Source organism: Cryptomeria japonica, chromosome 10 (genome assembly GCF_030272615.1).
Source record: "Cryptomeria japonica chromosome 10, Sugi_1.0, whole genome shotgun sequence".
NCBI classification, from domain to species: domain Eukaryota; kingdom Viridiplantae; phylum Streptophyta; class Pinopsida; order Cupressales; family Cupressaceae; genus Cryptomeria; species Cryptomeria japonica.
This window is the reverse complement of record NC_081414.1, coordinates 420,023,158-420,049,102: the sequence shown is the minus strand read 5'-3', so window position 1 is coordinate 420,049,102 and position 25,945 is coordinate 420,023,158. Positions and strand designations below refer to the sequence as shown.

The 25,945-nt window shown below is 39.5% G+C and overlaps 1 protein-coding gene across 5 annotated transcripts in view; it reads left to right on the top strand.

The window, feature by feature from the left end:
* Window positions 1–25,945, top strand: part of LOC131034122 (ETO1-like protein 1) — a 57,667-nt gene that overhangs the window by 13,296 nt on the left and 18,426 nt on the right. For 2 of the 5 annotated variants that reach the window (XM_057965512.2, XM_057965513.2), the window contains exon 5: window positions 7,212–7,521. In XM_057965512.2, coding sequence (XP_057821495.1) covers window positions 7,212–7,521 — 310 coding nt within the window. Of the gene's footprint in view, window positions 1–3,005; window positions 3,673–7,211; window positions 7,522–25,945 lie in introns of those variants that run through there. The other 3 variants (XM_057965514.2, XM_057965515.1, XM_057965517.1) reach the window with 3 other exon arrangements.

Genomic DNA, 25,945 nt, shown 5'->3' with positions numbered 1-25,945 from the left:
TCACATGACAGAAACAAAACTGCAATCAGAACTTTTCTCAAGACTACATCAAGATTTGTTGAAAAGAACCATCCTATTAATCAGATTATGCAAGAGGACAAACCTATAGCATCAAGAAGGAATGTTAATTACTATGAAGATGATGACATTTCATTGCTCTCTATGATCGAACCTAAAACTTTTGAAGAAGCAACAGAAGACAAATCTTGGGTTGCAGCTATGAAAGAAGAGTTAGATCAGATCCAAAAGAGTGATACTTGGGAATTTGTTCCAAGGCCTAAGGAAAAGAATGTTATTGACACAAAGTGGGTCTTTAGGAACAAGTTGAATGAGGATGGCTAAGTGGTGAGAAACAAGGCAAGGTTAGTGTGTAAGGGTTATGTTCAGGTTGAAGGTATAGATTTTGATGAAACCTTTGCACTAGTTGCTAGATTCGAGGCAATTAGAATGTTCTTACCTTTTGCCTCTTTTAAGGGTTTTAAGGTTTTTCAAATGGATGTTAAATCTGCCTCTTTAAATGGTGATCTAATTGAAGAGGTTTATGTAGAATAGCCTGATTTTTTTATTTTGACAGAAAATTAGGATTATGTATGCAAATTGAAGAAGGCTCTTTATGGCCTTAAACAAGCACCATGTGCTTGGTATGACAGGCTGAATGCTTATTTGCTACAGTAGGGGTTCAGAAGAGGCACACTGGACAACAACTTGTACATTAAAGAGGAAGGTAAACATATGCTAATTGTGGTTGTATATGTTGATGATTTAATTTTTGGGAGTGATTATGTGCATATGTGTGATGTTTTTGCAACTAATATGAAGATGAAGTTTGAAATGTCAATGTTGGGAGAGATGTCATTCTTCCTTGGGCTGCAAATTCATCAATCTAAGGAAGGCATATTTCTTTCCCAGACTAAATATATTAGAGATTTGTTGAAGAGGTTCAAAATGGAAGATTGTACTCCTCTTAGCACTCCTATGGTGACTGGTTGTAAACTCAGTAAGGATGATGAATCATCAGATGCTAATCAAACACTTTACAGGTCTATGATAGGTAGTTTGTTGTATGTTACAGCTACTAGACTTGATATAATGTAGGTTGTAAGATATGTTGCAAGATTTCAGGCTGCCCCTAAGGAGACACATGTTCATGTAGTCAAGACGATTTTCAAGTGCCTCAAAGGTACTATAGATTGTGGCCTTTGGTATCCCAGTGGAAATGATTTCTCACTTACAACTTATACAAATCCAGATTGGGGTGGCTTTGTTGGTGATCGAAAGAGCACAAGTTAAGGTGCTTTCTTCCTTGGGAATTGTTTGGTTTCATGGCATAGTAAAAAGCAAGCTCCCGTCTCTCTTTCAACTACTGAAGCAAAATATATAGCAACAGTATCTTGCTGCACATAGGTTCGTTGGATGAAGCAGACTTTGAAAGACTTCAAGGTAGATTTCAGTCATCTCATTTCAATTTTGTGTGACAACACGAGTGCTATTAACATATCTAAAATTCCAGTCTTGCATTCTAGAACTAAACACATTTCGATCAAGTATCATTTCTTGCGTGAACAAGTCAGTGATCAGCAGGTAAAGCTTGAATATGTTTCTACTAAGAATCAACTTGCAGATGTTTTTACTAAGCCCTTGCCCAGAGATACTTTTGAAAGGTTAAGAAAGCAGTTAAGAGTGGTATCACTCCATCATTGAAAGGTTGTATTACTCAGGGGGAGTTTTCATTGCAATATTTTATGCCCCTGTTTAGTGTTTGCAGGTTTGATTATGAATTTGTATTAGTCTTTGGTTGATTGTAGATTGATATCAGTCATTGATGTCAAAGGGGAAGCAAGGTTTTAGGGGGAGAAGTTATGGTTTCATGAAGTTGTAGATGGAGTTGGAGTTGCCATCGATGACAAAGGGGGAGTTTGTTAGAAAGTTTGTCATTGATGTATTCAAAGTTTATTTGAGCAGCCTGCCTGTTTACTTGAGCTGCTTGAGGTGCCAAACTGGCTGCTTGAGGTGGTTGCCTGCTTAATTGAGCTAGTTGTTTGCTAGCTTGAGGTGCTTGAGCTGTGTGTATGTCTCCTTGAGCTACCTGAGTGTTTGTATCAACTGGTTGTGTTTGCTAGAGCAGTGTGTATGCTTACTTGTCCTCCAGCTATGATAAATCAGATTTTTATGCCATTTCATGAGTTGAATTTTCCACATGTCATCATTGAATAGTCAATTTTTTTTGTGGAATTGAATTTCTTTTTGGTATATTGTGGCAAGCTCTTTTTAAGGCTGCCGTTTCTTATTCTAGAATACTATGTGGCAGTCTTAAATTGTGGTGCTCAAATTTTTAAAGAGGGAGGCCTTGCCTTTTTTTTTTTCTTTTTTCCTTTTGATGTGAGTGTTGTGCTATTTTGGTGGCATCAACTTTATGAAGTCAGACTTATGGTTCAAATTTATTATTGCAGTCACAAAGGATTATTGCGTAGTGGTTCGAATTTCTTTTGATAGTTGACAGCAAGCTGGGCGTTATCTTTTGATAGCAGAAATGACTATTCTTTTGGGTGACTGTTTTATTTGCCTCTGACAAATCTGAGTGGGATGACATCATTAAAATCCGTAGTCACTAATATTACGGGAATTTTTTTTTTTCAAAATTTGAACTGAAAATCGGGTGCATGTAATTGTCGACTATTTCCTGAAGCCATGATTTTTTTTTTGAATTTTTATCGTGAAAAAGGAGTGTCTTTATGCTATTTGATGGAAGTATCATTTTTCGAATTTCCTTTCAAGTTGGAGAAGTAGTAGTGTTTGTGTTCCTGGAAGACCTTTTTTGTGGCGCAATTTTTTCTTAAGCTGTCACTATTCTTTGAAGCGATTTTTTTTTGGAATAAAAAATCATTAGATGTGAGGTGCCGTTGCAGTTTGATAAATGCGTGAAAGTTTTTTTTTAAAATCTATTGCTCGTGAAAGTTGAAATAGAGTGAGTGCAGTATTTGATAAGGGTGGTTACCATTTTTCAGGTAGCGCTTTTTCTACAAGAGAGGGCATGTATGTCTGTTGTTGGAAGGTGTAACAGCAGGAAGAGGTGTTGAACAAAGGCTTGAGTTATATATACCTTTGGTTGGGATGTTTTGTTTGAAAGACCTTGCTGAAATTAAAAATGTAACAGTCTTTTTAAAAAATGTGTATCGACTTCAGTTTTGAAATCATCCATTTTAACGCTTTGGCCTGTTGGAGTTTCCTGTGCATAGGAGACTTGAGCTGTTTTAGTTATTGGAGATGATAAAAGGCTTGAAGTAAAAAATTTACGCGTGATAGTTTGTTCAGTGCAACTTGAATTTGGGTACTGAAGATGTGCATCCATTGCAGATGTTTTGAATGATCTCTATATGCTACTCTGTGAAGTATGATACGAAGTTGTATTTTTTGGGTTGTGAGGCTCTTTGATTACAAAAGGAGCTGGGTTTGGTTCAAATTTTTGAAGTGCTATCTAAGTTGAAGCTTTCATTGAGGTTGGTGCCTCATCATTTCAGAGTGGGTGCTCTTACAGAGGTTGGTGCCTTTGATATACAGTGTTGGTGCTCTTGGCAGTGCAGGTTTTCAGTGAATTGTAGCTCACCAGTGTAATTTGGGTTGCAGCCCATTTTTCTTGAAGAGAATAGATTTATTTTGTGCCTTGGTCTTTTACCTGAAAGGGTTTTCTACGAGAAAATCTCTGTGTTCTTGCTTGCTGATTGTTTCTTTTACATTTCATTTGGTTGATCTCTGGTTTTTGTTTTAAAAGTTTTCAAATACTGATTCAACCCCCCCCCTCTCAGTATTTTTTGTGTACTTCACAAAGATTGTGTCAGCAACCCAGTTGAATATTAGTGCTCTCTCTTCTCTTCCAAGAATCATGTCCAAAACATCCAAAGAGGCAAATCAGGTTGAAGAAAAGTTCTCTAGGGCACAACAGCAATTCTGCCCAAAGGAAAACAAAAATCCAAGAGATAGAAGCATCAGATTTCCATATTGTACAAAATTACAAACTGATTCGAGTGGATAAAAAAGGGAAGGAAACCTAAATCTTTTAAGGCTTGTTTCAGACAATATCAGAGAAAGGGTGACAAAGTATGGAGAAGATAAAGCAGCTCTAAAAGCTCAAATCAATAATACAGTCACCAATACAAAATTTATCCTAGATAATATAGCAAACATTATTTTGTATTCTAGATAATATAGTCACTAATAGTCTAATACAATGTAGAATATTTATACACAAACATATAGAATACTAATACACAGTACTAATGAAATGACACTTACCAGAGCAAGATGTTCCCTAAGACAGTTAAAAATGGATCTTTAGTCTACATTTGAGTACTCAGGATTTCAGTTTAGATTAAAATCCCCAATAAATTTATAATTCCATCGCCATGTAACATAACCAATCCAAGAAATAATTTAAGAAATTTTGCCATCTATTACAAAGTTGCATGTGGGGTTGAAAGTTCCACTAGGCACTAGCAATAGAGGAAGCAGTAAGTAAATGTCAAAATGCAACTTACAAAAACTTCACACCTACGCTAGGACATGCAAATTGAGCCAACAGTCCCCAACTTGGGAATTTTTAACAGATGAGGATAACACAGATTTATTATATAGATATAAAGCACACTTCTGAACATGACTTGATTGATAATCTATGATGGGCCAAAAACGACAACTTGAGGGCAACACTTAAAAAGCATGAAATGCAACATTTTGGGAGGGGTGCCAGCACCCCCATACACCACCATGCAACATACTAATTATTAATAGGCTGTCCATGCTGATTAATCCTACAGTTACCATATTTGATATTATTGATTAGATTAGTATAAAAAACAAAGGTATGATGTATAAACTAACCTTATCCATTCAATTTTCATATCTTCATATACATTTATATGTATTATATTTCAAATAGTAGTAGAGTGCTTTGGATAATCCAAGGCTGCCACTCCCCCGACTCTTCTTTCTTCTACTTTCTTGCTGGGTTGTTTGCAATTGCGTTGTGCATACACTTGATTGGCTGCAGGGTAACACACACCTTGTGACAAGTTCTTATCTAGCGAGTTTTTTACATAGCCTTTTGTGTCTTAGAGTCTACTTGGAAGGTTATAGTAATAAAATCTCCCCGTTCTTGCTAGGTAAGTCACTTTGTGACACTTCACCTAGTGCAATGGGTTGCTACGTCACGAGTCTTGTACAGCTTGGCATCATTTTGTGGCTTAGAAATATATTGTTATTCCTATTGTGACTGCTTTTGAGTTTTCTTTGGATATCTTAGGATGTGGTCCTCTTCATAGTGGACCCTCATGTCTTTGGTTTAGCCTCATAAAGGATACACTTCCTTTAAAAAGGAGCATCCATGGTGCCACTGCATGATTGTGGAGATTTATAGTGTGGAATACATCCATATTGTGGATTTTAGGAGATAGTTGTGTTGTCATTGCGTTTTGTATAGGGTGTTATTTTAGTTCTGCAAGAGCTATTTCTTCGATTCTAGTGCATGTTTCGGTTTCCTTGTTTTAGGCAAGTATGAAATCATCCTTACCTTGTGCCTTAAGTAATTATTTAAGGTGATGAATTCCACTTTAGTTTAACTTGAGATCATGCCATTAATGCTTCCTCAGATACCTTTCACATGATTAGTGATTCAATTCCCACTGTATTCATTGATAACTATACAAAATCAATAGGCCAATTCAGTCAATGTCAACATATGATATTCATTTAGTATTATCCAATACTTCATTCTGTATCTGAAAGTGTGATAATTACCCTAAGCAGAGGACAGCCACACTTCTACTCTTGCACATCTTGCTTCAAGGACAATTGGCTGCCATCAAGTCTTTTCTCATTCTATTTCAGAGCTATCATGATGATCACATGGCCTTCATGTTAATTTCCATCCTTGTTTCTCTATGACTACCCACTCACTTCTACTGGATAGGAGATTGCTTGGGCTATCCTTTCTGGTCTCTTACATCACTTGGCCATAAACTTCAAGACACAAGCTGCTATGCAACAAAGTTGTTGAATAAGAACTCGTCACATGGTGAAGGTACAACCTGAAATGTATGTGTTCCAGTCCAATACACAATGTTCTATTAACTATGCCCCAATTCTTGACAGAGATTATAGTGCATTAATCTCTTCATATGCCTTCTTGATGCTATAATTTTAATTAATCTGGATTAATGGACAAACCCAACATAGGAATATAATAAGAGTTATGTTACAAGCATGATGCATGTGTGTGTATTCACGGGTACTTTTTAATGAAACTATCAGTACTTAGATCATCTTTCATCAGCGGTGATGAATTTGAGGTATGCTTGACTGCTTTAAATGCTCATATACTTAAGTTATTGATCATAAAATGGCCATACAGTGGACTTCCTCTGGAGTGCTGATAAGTTTATGGAAAATCTCTTTTTCATTCTTTATCTAGTTTTCTATTTGTGAAATTTCTTAGCGATGTTGATTCTGATATCCAGATCCTGCTGCTTGGTTTTTTTATTCTGATTGTTAACAGCTGAAAATTGCCTTGAGTTTGGCAAAATAATGCCAATTTTTCATATGTTTCCAAGAAGAATAAAAATCCAATATGATATGGACTACAGAAAGATTCAATGGATAGTACATGTTAAATTTTTCAGGAATGTTGTGTTCCATATAAGGTTAAAAGGCTTGACAAAAAAATCGTAGGATGAGAGGAAATGCTTTGATACGGTTAACGACAAATTTGAAATAACAACAAAAAATATTGTCTTTGATTTGGCTTAGTGTGAAAAATAGACAAGCTCACGTTACTCGAATCAATTGATGCATGCATGATGTAATTTCCAATTTTGGTAGGTAGGTCTAAAGGTTATTGCTAACAGATGAGGTCAAATTGAAAGAACAACCAGAAACAGTTTTCTTGATTCAGCTTAATGTGACCGATTTTTAAATCAAAATAAACAGCCTTACCTTGCTTGTATCGATTGATGCATGCATGATTATCTTTATCTTTTTCAAAATTATTCTTCCACTTTTAAATGTTGAACAGATTAGCAAACTTTACTCACTTGCAGCTTTCATAACTAACAATTCTTTTCAGTTATTGGTGACATTGGCATGTTTGCTAAATATGCTAAAATAAATTTTGATACAGCTAATTAACAATTCTTAATGTACATACTTGTGAGACACTACAGGCATTAAATAATCTTGGCAGTGTTTATGTGGATTGTGTCAAGTTGGATCTAGCAGCAGATTGCTATGTGAGTGCTCTCAAAATTCGTCATACTAGGGCTCACCAAGGCCTTGCTCGTGTGCATTATTTGAAAAATGATAAGACTGCTGCTTATCAGGAAATGACCATGCTGATTGAAAAAGCTAGAAACAAGGCCTCAGCATATGAAAAAAGGTCCGAATATTGTGATCGTGATATGACAAAGGCTGACCTGCAAATGGTTACTCAACTTGATCCTCTTCGGGTTTATCCATACAGATATCGTGCAGCTGGTAAGATGCATTTTATGCCCACCTTCCTTCTCAAGTCATGTTAGTTTGTAAAATTAAGAGTTTTATCTGCGATATTCCGTTATATTTTCTTTCAACACATTTTCTTAATTTTTACTATTAAATTCAAATCAGCTTATCCGTTTGATTTGCATTCAAGTGATTTTGTTTGTGTTCTACAAGCACAATGATAGAAGCATGGAAAGGGTAGGTGGTCTGATATTACTTTTGGAGGTTTACAGCAAGTACTGAACTTTCTAGCTTGTATTTTGACCTTTGCTGGGATCAAAACAATGTAATGTAGAAAGCTCACTTCTATCAGCTGAAAGTCAATGTACTATTACACAAATATGGGGGCTAGTTGCACAAGTATAGAAGATGGTAACAAAACTGAAAATTAACTTGGTCTGTGAACTGATGACACTAAACTTGTTCTAGAATACTGATAATTGATTTTTCTATTCACAAATTTTTTCTTTGTAAATCAATATCCTTTCTTCAATCATTAATATTTGTTTTTATTGAGTGAAGGGATTTCTCCCACTATGCTCTGATTCCAAAGGGGCAATGTGTAGGTTATAGACTGTGGGTCTGTAAGGCCTCAATTATAGCAATTCCTCATCTGTAAAAGAATGGGATTGTGCTATTCTTTTGAGTATACTCGTTCAGTGAACCAATGACACTAAACTTGCTCAAGAATATTGGTAATTGATAATTCTATTTACTAAATTTTGTCTTTGTAATTCAATATCTCCTTCAATTATTAATATTAATTTTTATCGAACAAAGGGATTTCTCCCATCATGCTTTCCCTGATTCGAAGGGGCAATATGGATCTTCTTTTATCTTGTGGGTTATATATTTTGAGTCTGTAAGGCCTCATTTATAGCAATGCCATGTCTATAAAAGAATGGGATTGTGTTATTTTTGTGAGTATAGTAAGAAATCACTCAAGGGAGATACTTATAGACTTATAGCTATGATGCCATAGAGGGGTTTTTATCCTATCAAATTCACCTAGTACTTACACCTGGTTTGACTGTTGAGATTACTATATCCCTATATTGTCAAGGTTTCCTTGACTTCCACCTTGTTACAGTACCACTGGGATACTTGCATGCAACGGGGAAATACAAGGCAACTAACTTGATTTCCAAAGCAGCTGTAAATAAACTACTGAAGTGGCTGTCAAACTCAATAGGTCTAGCCCAAAGGAAACTGTTGTCAAATCATGTCCAAGGGTGGATGTTCCTTGACATTGAACACTATGCGGCATTAGTAGTTTTGGATTCTAACCAATTTCAGACTCTGACCAATTTTCTCTTCTGTGTCTAGCCCAAACATAATGAATATGGATCTGATCTTGATGAAATGTTATTCTATATCAATTTGATGACTCATGCGCATCCTCATGTAATCAAGCACTGGGTACATGACTAAATTCAAAGCAACCCCAAAACCAACATCAAGAATACAAGTAATCTCATTTGAACCACTGACCATCATAGGGAATAGGAAATACCTCAACTGGACCCCATTATCGAATCAGTCATTGGAGAGCATTGATTTCTTGTATGTAGACTCTTTGGACTGAAGGTCAACTTGAATTCAGTTGCCAGTAACTAACCTCTTCATCAACTTGGTAAACAACATGAATGTGAAGACATGTTTTTGGGATGTGAACTTAGTCTATTTGCTTGGAATTTCTAAGAATTCTTGCTTTATAATGACCCTTTGAACACAGAGTGTGCTTCTTTAAAAATAAAGCTGCCTTCTGTCGTATCTATCTTACTCTAACTGTCATTGTCTAATAATGATGTAGTGGATGGCACAACAATTCCTTGGAGGATACATTTGCAAAGGAAACCTACGATGACTTCAATATAATTTTCTTTTTATCCTCTTTAGCATATAATTCTTTTCTATTGTAAGTCCGCTTAGCAAGATTGGACCACTTCCACTACATATATGACTTCACTCTTGAATAAATTCATTGTGGTCCATAACCACATGGATTATATTTACTAGTTTGCTGCATCACCAACTTCTCTGTTTTGGGATCTATAATGTGTTCTGAAACAAATTTTAAAATACAAAAAGCCCTCCCATGATTGCAACAATTAAACCATTCTTCAATAGTCAATTATTAGAAGTGCATCCATGCTGTCTACACTACACATGCAAAAATGTAATGTCCACAAGCTACCTATGTAAGGAAATATAGTATCCATAGTAGAAAATGTCAAAACAGTCGCCACAATTGAGAAGCTTGTAAATATCTGGTCCATAGTTTAAAAATTTGGACTTGGCATTTACCTGGCAGGCCCCAAAATTATAAAATCTTGGTACTTGGAAAAAACTCAGGGAAAAGCTAGACAATAACTCAACAAATTTTTCACTTTTCATTCAGCTGGCTCCTCCAAATCAGCTAATTAATCATCAATTAACAATGGATCCACATTGACATCCCTAGGCTTAGCAATCGAATCTAAATATGGATTAATGTCATCAAGGTCAAATGCTTTGTGTACATTGCCTTTGTACCTTCTTTTCTTGCAATTGAAGGTTGTACCACACATTGACAAGGTCATTCAATTATTTTCAAGAAACCCATCCATTCTTTAACCTGCTTTGATTTTAAATACTCACTCCTAGAAGAAATATTTATTGTTCCAATCTTATTACTCCCACCTTTCAATGTATCAAGATCTTTGGTGAACCAAACTATCTAATATATGGATACCACACCTCTATGTATGCTACATTTTTAGATATACTCCTGTGATAAGTGGAAGTAGGCTTAGAGTGATACGAGAGAACATAGTGTGATAAGAGAGAGTGGAGTGGCCCCCCCAAAAATGGTATGGAAAGTGTTATGATGTTTTCACACATTGCCCCATTGCAAATGGGGACGCCCCACTTTTTTCTGCTTAGCCATTGGTTAGTTGTAGAGTCTTTAGCTATTAGCCTTTGCTTTGAACAAGTATAGTGGGTCAAGAGTTGATCAAGTCAAGTCTCTCTTTTTGGGATGAAGTGAGGTCGGTTAGTTCTCATGGCTTAGGAAGTGAATGATTCACGATAATCATCATCTTTTGCTTGTAAAATCAAAGTTGAAATGCAAATTTGTTTTGGAGAGTCAATATTCTAAGGATGAAGGAGCTGAAGTTCAAATTCTCATGAGAAGCTTGGAGCAAATGGATTTAGACAGCGAAAATTGCCATTTTGAAATCACTTCCTTTGACCCCCTAAATGTGCGACTTAAGCATTTCCTTTGATTGTTTAGGTCAGCGACTTAAGGCATTGACAACACTTCCTTTGCCCAGCCAAGGCATTGACAACACTTCCTTTGCTCGACCTAAGGCATAATCACTTCCATTTCTCCTAGCATTGCCAGTAGGTGCTCAAGCCCGATCATTCCCATTTCCATCTCCCCTCATTTCCATTCCCTACCATTGCCATCACCCTTTCACCTTTCCATCTTTCCATCTCACTCCTTCATCCCACAACCCTTCCATCTTCTTGTTGACGATTGTTTTGACACACTTGCCAACAATCAGGTAGCCAATGTGAACACTCACCACCTCTCCTGAAAAGTACTAAGTTCTAGGGAGCTGATCACTCCAAGGTCTCTATAGTCGGGTCTCGATGGTGATGGGCAGCCCAATGGTTGATGTGGTTGTACCTGTTAAGGGGCCTGCTGGTTAAAACTAAATCCCACTAATCGTTAATAACTTCACTTCCTTTTTTTTAGTATTTTATGGTTTTAAGATTCTCCTAGTTTAAACTGCAAGATATAGGGAAACAAGAAAATAACAATGAAACCAATTCAATGACAACTTAATGAACTACTTGATTAGTACCTTGCAATCCAAATATCATCAAATATTATCCAAATCAGCATTCAACAACAGACCTCCAGTAAACCTGCAAAGTCAGCAACCTTACAGACTTATGGAAAGAATATCACCACAATATTGCCTATCGCAGTAATTTTCATACACCACTTACGTGCGTAGCATGAATCATAAAGCAATAAACGGAAGATCAGAACACATTGCTAATTTCAGACAATATACATTAATGGATTAACACAGAACAAACTCGTAGAACATATACATAGATTAGGCAATCTATAAGCCGCTTCTTGTATTAATTTCAAAGAATGTATAACAAAAATAACTCAAGTTCATAACAATTTGCAAAATAATCTAAAATTTGTAAGTGGGCCTCAAATCATCAATTTGTGGACCCTTACAAATGAATCAAACTTCTCAATTTATATAGTTTTCTACCCTACTTTCTAGGAAATAAACCTAATCTAAATTAATAACTCAAAACTAGGAGTCTTAGTGAACTTGCAAGTTTCTGCCTCTAGACTCGAGTTAACTACTACGAAACAGAGGTTTGGTGAGCACTACGAAGAGCATGCTATATGAGCCAGGCTTTCGTAGTCATGCAGAATTTTGTTCAAAACTGGAACATGAGTTGGAGCTGCAGTCGGAGTACCAGTGGAGAAGTCATGCAAAATCTCTTCTCACAAGTACTTCTATCTTTAGTAACTATAGGTTCTTCTTCTACTTCTTTTTATAAGATTTATAATTATTAATGATGCATGCAACTACCTCAGCAGGGGGATCAGCCACATGCTTAATTTTGAATTTATACTTTTTCAAAATTTCCTCTGCCTTCTCTCTTTTCTTCTCCAACTCCCCTATTGTTTCTGCTGCCTCCTGACATTGTGTAATTAAGTAAGTATATCTATCCATCAGTGTGACATCGAACTGAACCAGATGTCCCAAATGCTGGGCCTCATATGCATCCCACTGACTCAGTACTTTCTCTTCCTCCATAATCCCTGTATCAATTATCCCTAGTCCAAAAACTCCGAGTAAATGCTTTACAAAATCCTCATATTTCGAAACTACCTTGAGGAGAGAAACTCGGATGTCTGCCACATCCTTCACATACTGCTGAAGCATCTTGATCTTCAGTTCCAAAATGTACGTGTAAGACTGCAAGTTCTTACAACTATCACCACCCAAGAGGTCTTCTTCTATTATTACTTCCTCTCCTAGGTGCAAAGCTTTACTTAATATCCGGAACTGCTTACTAAACACATTGAGCTTCCGCTCCCATTGTTGAGAAGCTATGTTACTCGGGGATGCGTCCCCGGTATTTTTTTCAGGCGTCCCCATCTCGGGGACGTCCCAAGGACAGGGGACTCTTAGGGGACGTCCCCATAAATTCTGCATATCGATAGTGAATTTTGACAATGAATTCTATAAGCAATTTGACTTTGACTCTCAATTTAACACAAATTTGGCATAAGAACTCTGATAGTTCTTATATGTTTAGGTTCTATAATGTATATGTGCATGCTTTATCCATGTTTTCATATGAATATTTTAATTTTCCCTATTTTATATAGCCGTCCACTTTGCCGTCCCCTAGCCATCCCCAAAATTGGCAAAAAAAATCACCGTCCCGGAAACGCGTACCCCCATCCCCTGCCGTCCCTGTCCCGAAAACTCGGGGTAACATAGCTAAGAAGAAGAAGCTAATGCTCCTCCTACCTGTACTGCCTCCTTATACTCCTTCATAGTATTTTGCAAAAACAATCTAATTTTCGAGGCATTTATTTGGGCCCACAACTTTGCTGTAGTAGCTACCTGTCTTACCTCCATTAATACTTTTACCTCTCCCTCCGGGAGTGATGAGGTTGAAGGTAGATTATCATTTCTGCAAGTATCTAATGGCTTACCCATTTCTACTAGCAGCTGCTTGTATTGCTCCAGCTGTGCCTTAACCTCAACATGAGAGGTATGTTCTTTCTCTATTCATCCCCTGATGATGCTGGTAGTTAGTTCCAAAGTATCCAACTCCCCCCACTTCGTTTGCTTACCCAATTTTATCTGAGATACCTGGTACTTCGGGGAGGCTTGACCTTCTGTCTGTAGTGGAACTGCCACATCCGCAACCACTTCGCCGGAACCTGTTCTCGACAGATGATGTACAATCTTAGGTTTCTTGACCTTCCTTGGTTCCTCTGTGATTGCCTGTTGTAGTGTAACCTTAGGTAACACTACTTTCCTCTTCTTCCTCTCGAAGGTGAATTCGAGCCACTGTGGTACATCTCTATCCTTGTCACCTTCATGTGACACTATGTCGGCAGTTACAATATGGACCTCAGCCCGTTATTCTGCTTCATCCTTTTCTTCTGCTTCTGTATATTTAGGACCTTGAGGAGAAGCAACTTGGTGGGCTAGATTAGTTTGGAGAGCAATGTTAACATTTAGCTGTTGTTGCTTGTGCAACTCTCCGAACTTATCACTGACCTCTTCTCCAAATGTCCTTCCCTCCTTATTCGTTTCTCCCATGCCTTGCCCGACAACTATATCTTTAAGGAGGTCTTCTTAGTCCCGAGGGGTTAAAACTAATCTTTCATTCAACAAATCTTCCGCCTCACTTCGCTCTTTCTCCCCTCCAAGTGACTGCTTTCCTCTTTCTGATCAGAGTCTGATTCAACATTTCGGATAATTACATTTTCAGTGGTAGGCCTAAATGCCTGTGTCTTGGGCGACAGTGTGGTTGTATCAACTGGTGGTGGCATAGGGGCATTGGTAACTGGGACCTGTGCTGCAGCTGTTGGGGGAGGCTGAGTGGGCGCATCTTCATCTATTTCTGTTTGTTCTTCTTCCTCTTGAGCGCCTTCCCCTGGAGTTTGCCCGATTGCTGTTCTTGCATGAAGAACCTTTGCTAGTGGTACAACACCTAGCCCATCTGTTACTCCAAGGTCTGCAACTTTCTTCAATAATTCAGATTTTCTCATCTGCACATGAAGCTTTGTCATTAATTCATCAGTGCTATCTCCAAGCCCAATTGCTTCATCTGGGTCAGTAGAAGTATTTTTCCTAGAGCTTGATCCTGTTTTGTGAGCATATTCCTTATAACCCCTTGATTGGGGCACCCCTGAGGTGGACTCCTTCTGCTTCCCCTTCAAAGCGCTTGGCCTAACTCTCAAGTTGAGCCATTGTCTAGTTCTATTTATTATTGCTTGGGTTACTTGGTGTATCTTCACATCTTTGTGTGCTGACCATCTTATAGGAGAGAGGGCCTTTTTATCAATTCCTTGTTCTTTATACGCGGCGTCCAATAAATCTCCATCATCCCTCAGGTCTTTGGGGAGATTAGTTTCTATTTCAAAATCTCTGATTTGAGGAACTGACAGTCTGTTATAAATCTTTTCTCTTACCTCAAAATTGTCTTGGAGGTTGGCCCAAAAATCCTCCAGTTTGGGCTTGTGCCCCTCATATGCCTTAGGCATAGTCAATTTAAGTTTCCCGTAGGGATCATAATACTCCCTAGCATAATTGAATTCCTTTAGGTTTAAATCTTGGAGCTCTTGCTCCGCCATCTTCGCCACCTGGATTTTAGAACAAGAAAAATACCCAATAGAAACTGAAAAATCTATCCCTGTCTTATGTTTTGATGACAATAGGGATTGGAGGCTGAGCAACTGCCTGACATACTCCAGCAAAATAATGCGGTCGTTGCAATACCTTGGCAACAGCATTGGGTTCCCTGTAAACCCACTGACCCTTATGTATGTAGAGTGCTGGTTTTGAATGAACCAGCACGCCCATTCCTGGATGATTGCCATGGCTTATTCTTTACCCTGTATCCCCTGTTAGTTTAATAATTACAGGGAAGATGAAGGCATCATTGTTTCTCTTGAAATGCGCCTTTGCGTTGGTTAGAGGGAGTTGGGAATAATATTCCCAAACTTTCTTTTGGCCTTCTTCATCTCCCAGCTGGCCTTCTACCTGTAAACCTGGGAACTTACCTGCTCGGGCAGCCACCCATATGACAGAAGAGGTGAAAAAGAACTTCTTGGTTTGGTGTACCTCCTTCATCTGTTTACATATGTTGTCTGAGAGTATATGGGCCCAATCAAAATACTGCTTCCCTATGAGGATGGTAGTCATAAACTGGAACATTCAGGGATGGAAATGCTTGCAGTTAGGCTTGCCAAAGGCCTTGGTCAGCATGATGATTAAGGCCCTTTGTGGCTCCTTGAAATCTGCCCTCAATATATCTGTGGCCTTTAGCCCTGTTTTTCTTTCCTCTTCCAGCCAATTTTCATTCATGTACCTCTTGTTTGAGGTCATATTGTTATTCCATACTCCCAGGGCCTCTTCTTCTGTGGTAAGCAATACTTCATCCCTCGCAGGGATGCCAAACACAAATCCTAACATGTCCGGAGACAAGTCGATCACGGTCTTACCTTGTGCATCTGTGCATTTCCTGGTATCCGCATCATAGAATTGTGCGATTGTCATGATGAACTCAGGGGCCTGGACTGATTGGGGGAAAATGGTGGCCTCCACTAGGCCTGATCTCTTGATTCTTCTCAATGAGGCCTCTGGCCTTGGTCTCTCCAATTGGGTTATGATATCCTCAATTTCAATATGATGTATCTCAGTGTCTATGACCCATTTGATCTGATCATCTAGTTTTGATATATAGATTTGTTCCTGGTACTGGTACTTCATTGTTACGGGAAATTTGTCTATCTCTTTGCCTCTCTTGTTGGGAGTTGGGTCCATCTAATCGCTTTAACCTGCAAGAAAGAACCAAGCATTAATCCCTTGCACAAAATATTGAAAACATCATTCACCTCGGGACTCCGGGGTTTCGAGGTAGATAACTCCTTTTTAGACAAGTGACCTCGGAACTCCGGGGTTCCGGGGTAGCTAGGCTTGAAATATAAAGTCCGGAACTCTGGGGTTCCGGGGTTGGTAAATTGGATAGAGTCCAGAACTCCGGGGTTCCGGGCTTGATAGATGAGGCTAACTTCGGGACTCTGGGGTTCTGGGGTAGATCAATAGGACACCCAAAAGCCAATTTGGAACCCCGGGGATCCGGGGTTTAAACATAGTGAGCTCAAAAGGACGGACTTCAAGGTTCGGGGGTCTGGGTATTTGCTCTTCGTAAAGCCAATCCGGAACTCTGGGGTTTCGGGGTAAATATGCACAAGGAATGGGATCAACCTCGGGACTCCGGGGTTGATGGGAAGAACAACCTAACCCGGAACTCCGGGGTGAAAAACTAGGGCACGCGGAAAACCAAAAACAAGAAACTCACAAAACAAAGAGATCTAAGCTAGAAATCAACAAGAAAAGCAAGAAATTCTCCAACCTGGTGAAGAAAAATCGCGCAAGAACACGAAAGAAAACTCGGAAAGACAAAAGCACGAAGTCGGGAGGTCGCAGCTAAGAGCCCTAGAAAGTTGAATGCACAAATGAGCTTTGAAAAGTTCATCCTCCTTATACCCCCTCGAACCTCGTACGTACGAGTGCCTTAAACAGGATCTCGGGACTCCGGGGTTGAAACAAAACAAGCACGAAAAATCCACCTCGGGACTTGTTGTGACCATTTCACACATCGCCCCATTTGAAATGGGGACCCCCTCTTTTTGCTCGTTTTTCGCTCGCCTTTCGCTTCGTTTTTTAGGGTTTTGTTAGTCAGTCAATTGTTTGGATTTAGGGTCAAGCCTTAGGGTTTTAATTGCCGTCTTTTCAGGCCAGAATCCAGTCAGTTTTGAGAGCTTTTGAGCCTCCTTTCGTAGGATGCAATTTTGAATGCAATGAATTCGCCAAAATGGTCTATTTTCAATTGGAAATTTTGAGTGCAGAGCTTAAATTTGTCTAAGTGTTGAAGATGAAATGTGAATTTTTGTCCAATTGAGTAATTTTGACTAAATTTTGAAGTTTTTTGATTTTTGATCCCGGGCATTGGGAATGATTTGTTTTTGCCTCGTGAATTGATTAAACTTGTGAAATCATGTTATTTTGGCCTATAGGAGCAAAATCGCTCCTGTCCCTCAGTGAAGGACCGGAGCTCGTTTTCAAATATCTTACTGTCCCTGCAGAGTCAAGATGAATTTCGAATTAAAAGTGATGAAGGAAGGCGTGATCTTTCCGTTGAATATAAATTGAAGAATTTCACGAACACGGAAATGCCTCAGGGAAGAAAATCGCTCTTGTCCCTCAGTGAAGGACCGGAGCTTAAAATCAAATATTGCTTTGTCCTTGCAGGATTTTAACGACTTGATGATTTGAAGAGGTCCAAGGAGATGTGTTCTACCAAATGAATATAACTTGAAGTGCCGTCGTGAAGGAGAATGACTCAAAATGTAAAAATCGCTCCTGTCCCTCTGTCAGGGACCAGGGCGAAGTTCTTTGTAGCTCCTGTCCCTCTCCCAGGGACCAGAGCGAAGTCCTTCATAGGGCATGTTCTGGACAAAGATCAAGCAAGTTTTTGTTTTGAAGGCAAGAAAAGATATGAGTTAAACCCGTTGAAGATAAATTGAAGATTATGAAACGTCAACAAGGGACCTAAATGCCCAAGTTCGCTCCTGTCCCTCAGGCAGGGACCAGAGCGACTTTTGTCTTAGATGATTTTCTTGCCAAGTTACAATGGATCCCAAGGCATGGATGAGTGGAAAGGAACATTACGAATACGTTGAAGATAATTTTTGTAGTTAACAAGGTGAGATGAAGCCCACAAGAGCAAGATCGCTCCTGTCCCTCTCCAAGGGACCAGGGCGATATAATGGTAATGTTGCCTTTTCTTTAAGTTCAAGACACTCCAAGATGAAGAACAAGGTGGCAAAGGGCGTTTCGAGGCATCTCAATCAAACACAAGGCATCAAAGGTCGCAACATTAAAGGATTTACACCAAGACACCTAGGTTCGCTCCTGTCCCTTAGGCAGGGACCAGAGCGATATTTCCATAAAGGCATAGATTTCAAAAGTCAAACAAGTATCAAGTGATTAAGAAGGATCAAGGGACTTCATCTTACATTATGAAAGCGATGGCAAGTGGATGGAAACAAAGACAAGCTCAAAATCTTAAAGTTCGCTCCTGTCCCTCTCCAAGGGACCAGAGCGATATCTATTATACTTGCCAATTCATGTAAAATTCATGCCGAGTCAAGGTTTTGTAGGATCACACAAGGTCTAAGGCGTCTTAACAAGGTGATATGCAAAGGTGTCGAACATCAAAGTATACCAATTTGAATAAGAAAGTTATATCGCTCCTGTCCTTTGGACAAGGACCAAAGCGATTTTTATTAAAACACTCATATTCCTTTAAAATCAAGGCAAGACAAGGATGGGCAAGATCGAGAACGCCATTTGAAAGATGATGATCGAAGTACAAAGGTTGAAAGGTGGCAAATTCTAGCTAGAGCTTCAAGATCGCTCCTGTCCCTCTCCAAGGGACCAGGGCGATGATCTTCTAAAACATCAAGGTGTCTTGTGGAATTCAAGCAAAACGAAAGTGGAATGAAAGAATAGCATTGTTTATCCTTCACAACAAAGATTGAAGTTCAAAGTTACAAAGGTCAAGGAGAAATTATGAGGATCGCTCCTGTCCCTCTCCAAGGGACCAGGGCGATATTTGCTAAAGCACTTATCATCCTTCGAAGATCATGACAAAACAAACTTGCAAAGGGTTCAAAACGTTGTTTGAAGGATAATGAACGAGGAATTGATATCAAGAACGAAGAATCTCACGTAAAAGAATAGGGATCGCTCCTGTCCCTCTCCAAGGGACCAGGGCGATAATGGTCATGAGATGCATTCATTCGCACAAGCAAGTCAATTAAGATCGAAGGACCCAACGAAAATGCCAACTTCAATGTGAAGATGAAGACTTTGAACGTCAAAAGTGCAAGGATCGAGACCAAGATGATGGATCGCTCCTGTCCCTCAGTCAGGGACCAGGGCGATGAGGTTTGTATATTTCATTTTCAAATTTTGGCGCTCAAACACATTTTTGAAATTATTTAAATGCTAGAAAATTCGATAAGTTTGAAAATCCAATTAAAATGGCATTTAATATTTGCGCTTGGTATTAATTAATTGTTTTTGCCTTGTAAAAATCGAAATTGTTAAATTAAAAAACGTTGGCAAATAATTAATTAATTATTTTAATAAAAAATTAAATATAGCGCTTGGTATTTATTTGTTTTATGGAGGTCGGCCCTTGTATTTATTTAAAAATCGTTTAAATTGCCTTATTTAATTACCAAGTCGGCCTCAAGGTGAATATGAGGTGAGCGCTATAAAGGGTGGTGAAGATTTTTATTTTCACATTATCATTTTATCATCTCAAGTGCGATTTAAGGAAGACAAAGGGAGAAGTGCGAAGTTGTGTTCAAGGTGGTGCGAATTTCATTTCAAGTTAGGAGGTGCGAATTTATATCCAAAGGAAGGCGCAAATATTATCCAAGGAGGTGCGAACTTGAAGTTTAAATTGTGCGAACCTGTCAAGCATTGGAAGACTACGTCAAGGACATACCAAAGGTGGCGAAATTGCTATTTTGAAGAAAAGATCACGTTGAAGGCCATCTAACGTCAATTTTGCCTAGGCGATTTTATTCATTTGCATTCTAGAGTTAGCTCTCTCGTGAGGTATGGCGATTTGGTTTTATTGTTTTAAGTTTTAGATCGTCATAGCTTAAATTTTGAATTTTGAATTTTGAATTCCTAGCTCAATCGTTTTTTAGGAAATGATAACTCTAAGACTTATCATGAAGTTTCCTAAAATATTCTCTAATCTATGTTATATATTGCAAAATCTAGTTTCTCATTATGAAATGTTGTGTAGGTATGGCAACCCCGAAGGCGGGAGCATCCACCAGTCGTTCAGCTCTCATGAAAGAAGATCAGAAGACCGAAGAAGTGGAGACTAAGATCGTGTCGAAGTGGAGCAACATTGGAGATACTAACTTGGGTAACTTCAGCACGAGGAAGTTTCGAGAGGTCCCTTACATTGGCAAGCCATCACCCGTCGCCCGGAGAATAATCGAGAGTGGCATCATTAAGGCGGCCGGCTTTCCTCCAGCTGTTCAGTGCCATGAGTTGATGATCGAGTGTGCTCGTCACTATGATCCACAGTCCAGAACGATCGTGTCCAATGAGGGAAACACTTTGGCGTACCTTTCAGAGGAAGCTATAAGTGAAGCTTTCCATCTTCCAGAACACAGGGACATGATATACAAGAGCATAGAAGGAGCCAGGTCAATGTACGAAGATGATCCAGATGCTTGTCTAAGCATTATCAATAAGAACTGGTTACTTAAGAGCCGTCCCCGTCTGAGCAAGATCCCGAACACACCGCACAGGATTGATTTCCAGGAGGAGTACAGAGATTTGATTACAATGCTCAACCGAGTTATAGGAGCCCCTCACGCCTTCTACTTTGAGAAGTGGATGTTCTACTTCATCCAGGTGATTGTTCAGGGAAAGGGTACGATACATTGGGCTAGGATGATTAGCCACTGCTTGGACGTACAGTTGAGGAGACTCAAGGCTACCAAGTCCTTCCACATGAGTTCATACGTCATCTATGCCTTGATCAGGAGTTTTGAGTACGCAGGACTACCTCACAGAGGAGTGATTGGAAGGGGACCCGGCGAGGTCAGAGCTTGTGATTCCTATGCCTACTTGCATCATCCGCCAGGAAGCAACTACAAGCTAGTTAATGATACCTTCACGATGAACATCACAAGGACGTTGCAAGGTGGGATTCACAACAGATTATCTCAAGATGCACAGGAATTAATCAAGAGGTACGGTGCTTGGTTTATCCAATTTCCGAAGTTTACTTATATTAGAGTGCATGGATGTCCTTTACCTCCATACATGTTGCCGAGATATCCGACAGACAGAATTGTGTTACTTGAAGTAACAAGACAGTTGGCAGCATATGCGAAGGCATTCAGACACAGACATGGGAATGGAGTTCCAGTACCTATCATTTTGGGCAATTCAGTTGAGGTATGTCGTAATGCTTTAGCCATGGATGACGCAGAGAAGGAATTAGCCTTGTATTCTTTTTCAACCTTTGCTTTGAGGGAAAGCTTTGATCCACATGGACATTTAGAGGAGACAGTCGGTAGGAAATTTAAGCATGAGTACCAAATTGAAGATTTTATGATGAATCTCTTAGATGATCTTGAAGTGAAACGAAAAATGCATTCTAGATTGCCTTTGGATTTCATCAGGAAATGCAGGATTTACAGAGTGGCCGACCAAGCACAGGACAGTGGCAGACATATCCAGTCATCCTATGATCGAGAAAGCAAATCAATAAGGTTAGATTGGAATGAGCCTGAGGTCGTGGATTTAGATGCTTTAATGGCTCCAGTCTTGTCTTGTACTCGCAGATGGGTTGACGTACAGCATCAGAAGTTGAGAGAACAAGGTATAGCTATGACTTTCACTTTGGAAGAGAAACCAGCCGAAGGTGGAGCTAGTGTGAGTGAAGGCAATCCTAATCCTAGAAATTCAGGTGAAGGTAACCTTCGATGTGCCAGTGAGGGCAATCTCCATCCAAGAGGTTCGAAGAGGAAAGAGAGACCTGGAAAGAGAGAATCTTCCAAGAAGAAACAAGAGGCCAACCGAGATCGTTCATCCGGCACATCTTCTCAACAGGAGAAAAGGACACTTCAAGTGGAAGAATCCATGGAGTTGATGGTACAGAACGACAGGCAGGAGGAAGGACAGGCACAACAAGGGTCACCAGATGGATCTCTCCAAGATTATGAGTTTGATGAAGATAAAGAAGACAATGAAATGACATCTCCTCCCAGACAAGAGGAAATAGTGCATAAAGAAATTCAAGTTCAAGAGACAAGATCGGCTATCCCAGATTGGTTGAAGGAAAGATTAACCAAGGTGATCGTAGTAGAGGACGAGGACAATGCAATTGATTTAGAGAGCCTTGTTGGACGTTCTCACGAAGTAACAGAGAAGAGAAAGGCTACCAAGATGTCCAAGATGATTCGAGATGAGACTGGATCCAGAAAACTGCAGATAGCTACACCGGCAGTAGACAAATATGAAGGTGAGATCCTAGCAGAGGAATATGATATACAGACTTTTGAGCTAGGACCATCCACAGCAGAGCAGACGTTGGATGATGCCACCGATTCATTTGAAGCATTGAAGGACAAGCTTAGAGAAGAAATGGAGAAGAACAGAAAGCTTGAGAGAGAGGTCGATGCATGGAGGACATATTTCAGTCACATCAATGAACCTTTGGGACGTCAGGATCCAGCTAGATCACCAGTGCAGGCACTTCCACTTCAATCAATCAATGAGGCAGAAAGATTCAGGAATATGGTCCAGCGTACAAGTACTTGGATGGATAAATCTCATACAGTGGCCATAGAGTTTGTAACAAGGATGATGAAGATTATTCATCAAGCTATCCAGGTTCTTGAGATAATCCACAATTTGATGATAACAGTAGCCGCATTTGCCCATACCAAAGATGTTATCATTCCTGTCTTGAAAGTAATTAGACACACATCAAGGAAGGTCTTAGCGCAAGAAAAGATCATGGATGGAGGACCTCACAGTTTGCTTCAGTGGTCAACCTTACTCCATATGAAGAGTGTTCTCTTCGAGGACATCAGTACTAAATGTAGCCAAGTTGAGGAGGTGATCAATCCTATCCAGGACAGAGTATTTGAGGTACTTCGTACCATTCTTGGCAGAAGGATCGAGGTCGAGACAGATGTGGATATGCAAGAATTAGAGGATAGAATCAAGGTCATCTTTTGCAACTAATGTTACAGATGAGCAATATGATCAGATGTTTGCCACCATGCTCCTGATTGAAAGAACAAAGGAACTTGAATCTTCATGGGACGCAGCTCTTCTAGATGCATTCGATCAAGTCATCCATTTGGAAGAAAGTATGAAGAATCTTCCCGAGATTCCAATTGCAGAGATCGAAGGAATCGTATCAAGATTCATTGCATATGCTAAAAAAGAGAATTGGAAAGGGAATAAGATTCTAGATGAGAGGTTGTTATAGATGACATGGCATCTTATTTGTCATTGGTTTATGTCTCCTAGGTTTTTGTGCCAAATTTAATATTTGGCTATGCATTTAATATTGTTCAGTAAAAAGGAGGCCATTTGTAACAAACCCTAATTAGGGTTTAGGTGTCATGATCTTGACCGTTGATCTGCTTTCAATCTGGACCATTCATTGTAATTGAGGATGCTATTTATACCCTCATTTTTCATTTCATTTGTAACTAGAGTAATAGAGAACAGAGATAGTTGAGAGATTAGAGAGATTAAAATTAGAAGCAATTTTACTTTTGTAGCAAGATTGAGTTTGAGGAGAGGAATTCAAGCAATTGTTGTACATGATGACTTTGAAATCAATGAAATATTGAAGTTATGGTGTTTTGTTGCAACTTTCTTGGTTATCTTCATGGTTGTTAAATTTACTTGAATCATGCTCAATCAAAGTAGTGTGTTAATTTGAAGGACATAGTGTGAGACTTGATCTTTGGTAGGATTCGTAATCCAAACCACTAGCTTCTTGCTGATTGTAGGAACGCCTTGCGTGGTCGACTGGAGAATACCTTGAATCACTTAACCTTCAATCATTATTGTGTCTTGGATATGTACCTTCGTGGTGGTGTCTTTGATTTTTAATGCATTGAAAATCATTTTGTTACCTTAGAAGATCGCATCAATTTCAATTGAGTTGTTATCTTATGGCAAAATTGAAGTTGGTTGAATCTTGCCAAGTCTTGTTCACACGAAGTCATTCTTAGGGTTAGACTAGATTAAAATTCTTTCAAAACCCCATCCCTTTTGTTATTTTTTGAAAAGCTTCTTAGTTTAGTAAGATTTCGGAATTTCGGAGTGTAAGATCCCCTTGAGGACACAGCAAATCACATCATACCAACTGGTGCTTATCCACACGTAGAGACCCTACTAACCAGAACATTGGAGTCATCCTAACTGATCCTTCATGCGAATCTTCAGCAGTTAGAGACTTTTTTCAAGAGAGGATAAGATGCCTTTAGGTATTTTATTCTGTGTATGATGGTGTACAAAATACACGTCAACAGAACTCCGAGGTAAACAAAACATAAAAGACCTCGGGACTCCGGTGTTCTGGGGTAAACAGGAACAAAACGACCTCGGAACTTCGGGGTCTTGGGGTCTTTAAACAAGACAACCTCGGACTCCGAAGTTTGGAGGGAAAAGGGACAAAACAACACGTGAAGAACTCGGGACTTTGGAACTCTGAAGTTCTGAGGTTTCAACAAAAAGGAAAAGACAAAGCACAACTTCGGAACTTCGGGGATTCGGGGTTTCGGGGTTGTGCACCAACAAACAAACAAAGGAGACCTACCTCGGGACTCCAGGGTTCCGGGGTTTCGGGGTAGGTCAAAGCAAAAACAAACAAAGGAGACCTCGGGACTCCGGGGTTCCAGGGTTCCGAGATTGCCAGACAAAATTTAAAACAAAGCAAGAAAAAGCAAAAAGAGGGACCCATATTTTCAACACAAGGAAACTAATGGGGGTTAGGTATGCAGGGCATAACACTTCTCTTCCTTCCTTTTGCCACCTTCCACTTCCTTCCTTGCACCCCCCTATGCCTCCATCACATTCTTCACCTCTCCATCTACCCTTCCATTTCCATTTCCTTCCATCCTTCCATCCTTTCTTCACCTTCTTTCCTTCCATCTTTTCTTCACTTCCTTTCCTTCCATCCTTACTTCCTACCTTTCCACTTCATCTTTCACTCCCATCTCCTTTCACTACCTTCACCTACCGTTACTATCTCACCTACATCCTCTATCCCTTCATCCTCCCTTTCTTTATCCTTCACCTTCCATCCACCCTTTCTTCCATCCCTTACCCCTCCACATCCTTCATCTTCCTACCTTTATCACCTCCTAACCATGGCATTCACCTTCCCATCCCCTTACTCCTCTTAGCCCACCCATCAACTACCCACACTCCTTTACTACCCTTTGTAATCCCGATCCTATCCTAGTCTACCTCCCTTAATTTCCTCCTTTCCACGACATCCCTTTATCCCTCATGCCTCCCCATTCCCCGACATCTTCTTCATCACCTTCCCTTAACACTTCCCTTTCCTAACCGCTACCTACCACGTCACTCATCCTACATCGATCCTATCCTAACCTTACCCCCACAGTATCTCCCATTTACCTTAACCCCCGCGGCTTCTCCTTACCACACCTTTCTTCCCGTGGCATCCTTCCAACTCATGACCTTTACTCCCTTTCCACTACCGTGCCATTGCTTGGGCCCCACAAACCTTACGATGGAGATTAAAAAGTTTCTAAGCCACTTTAAGCACCGACATTAGCTCTTCCTTTGACCATACAAAAGAGCGACATAAGCATTTTGAATTATTTCCCTTGCCAATGGAAAAGAGTGAATTAAGGATTGAGCAATTGCTATTGACCCTTTAAAAGTGTGACACAAGGATTTCATTCCTTCCTTTGGCAATGGAAATCAGTGACATAAGGATTTCATTCCTTCCTTAGGCAATGACAATCAGCGACTTA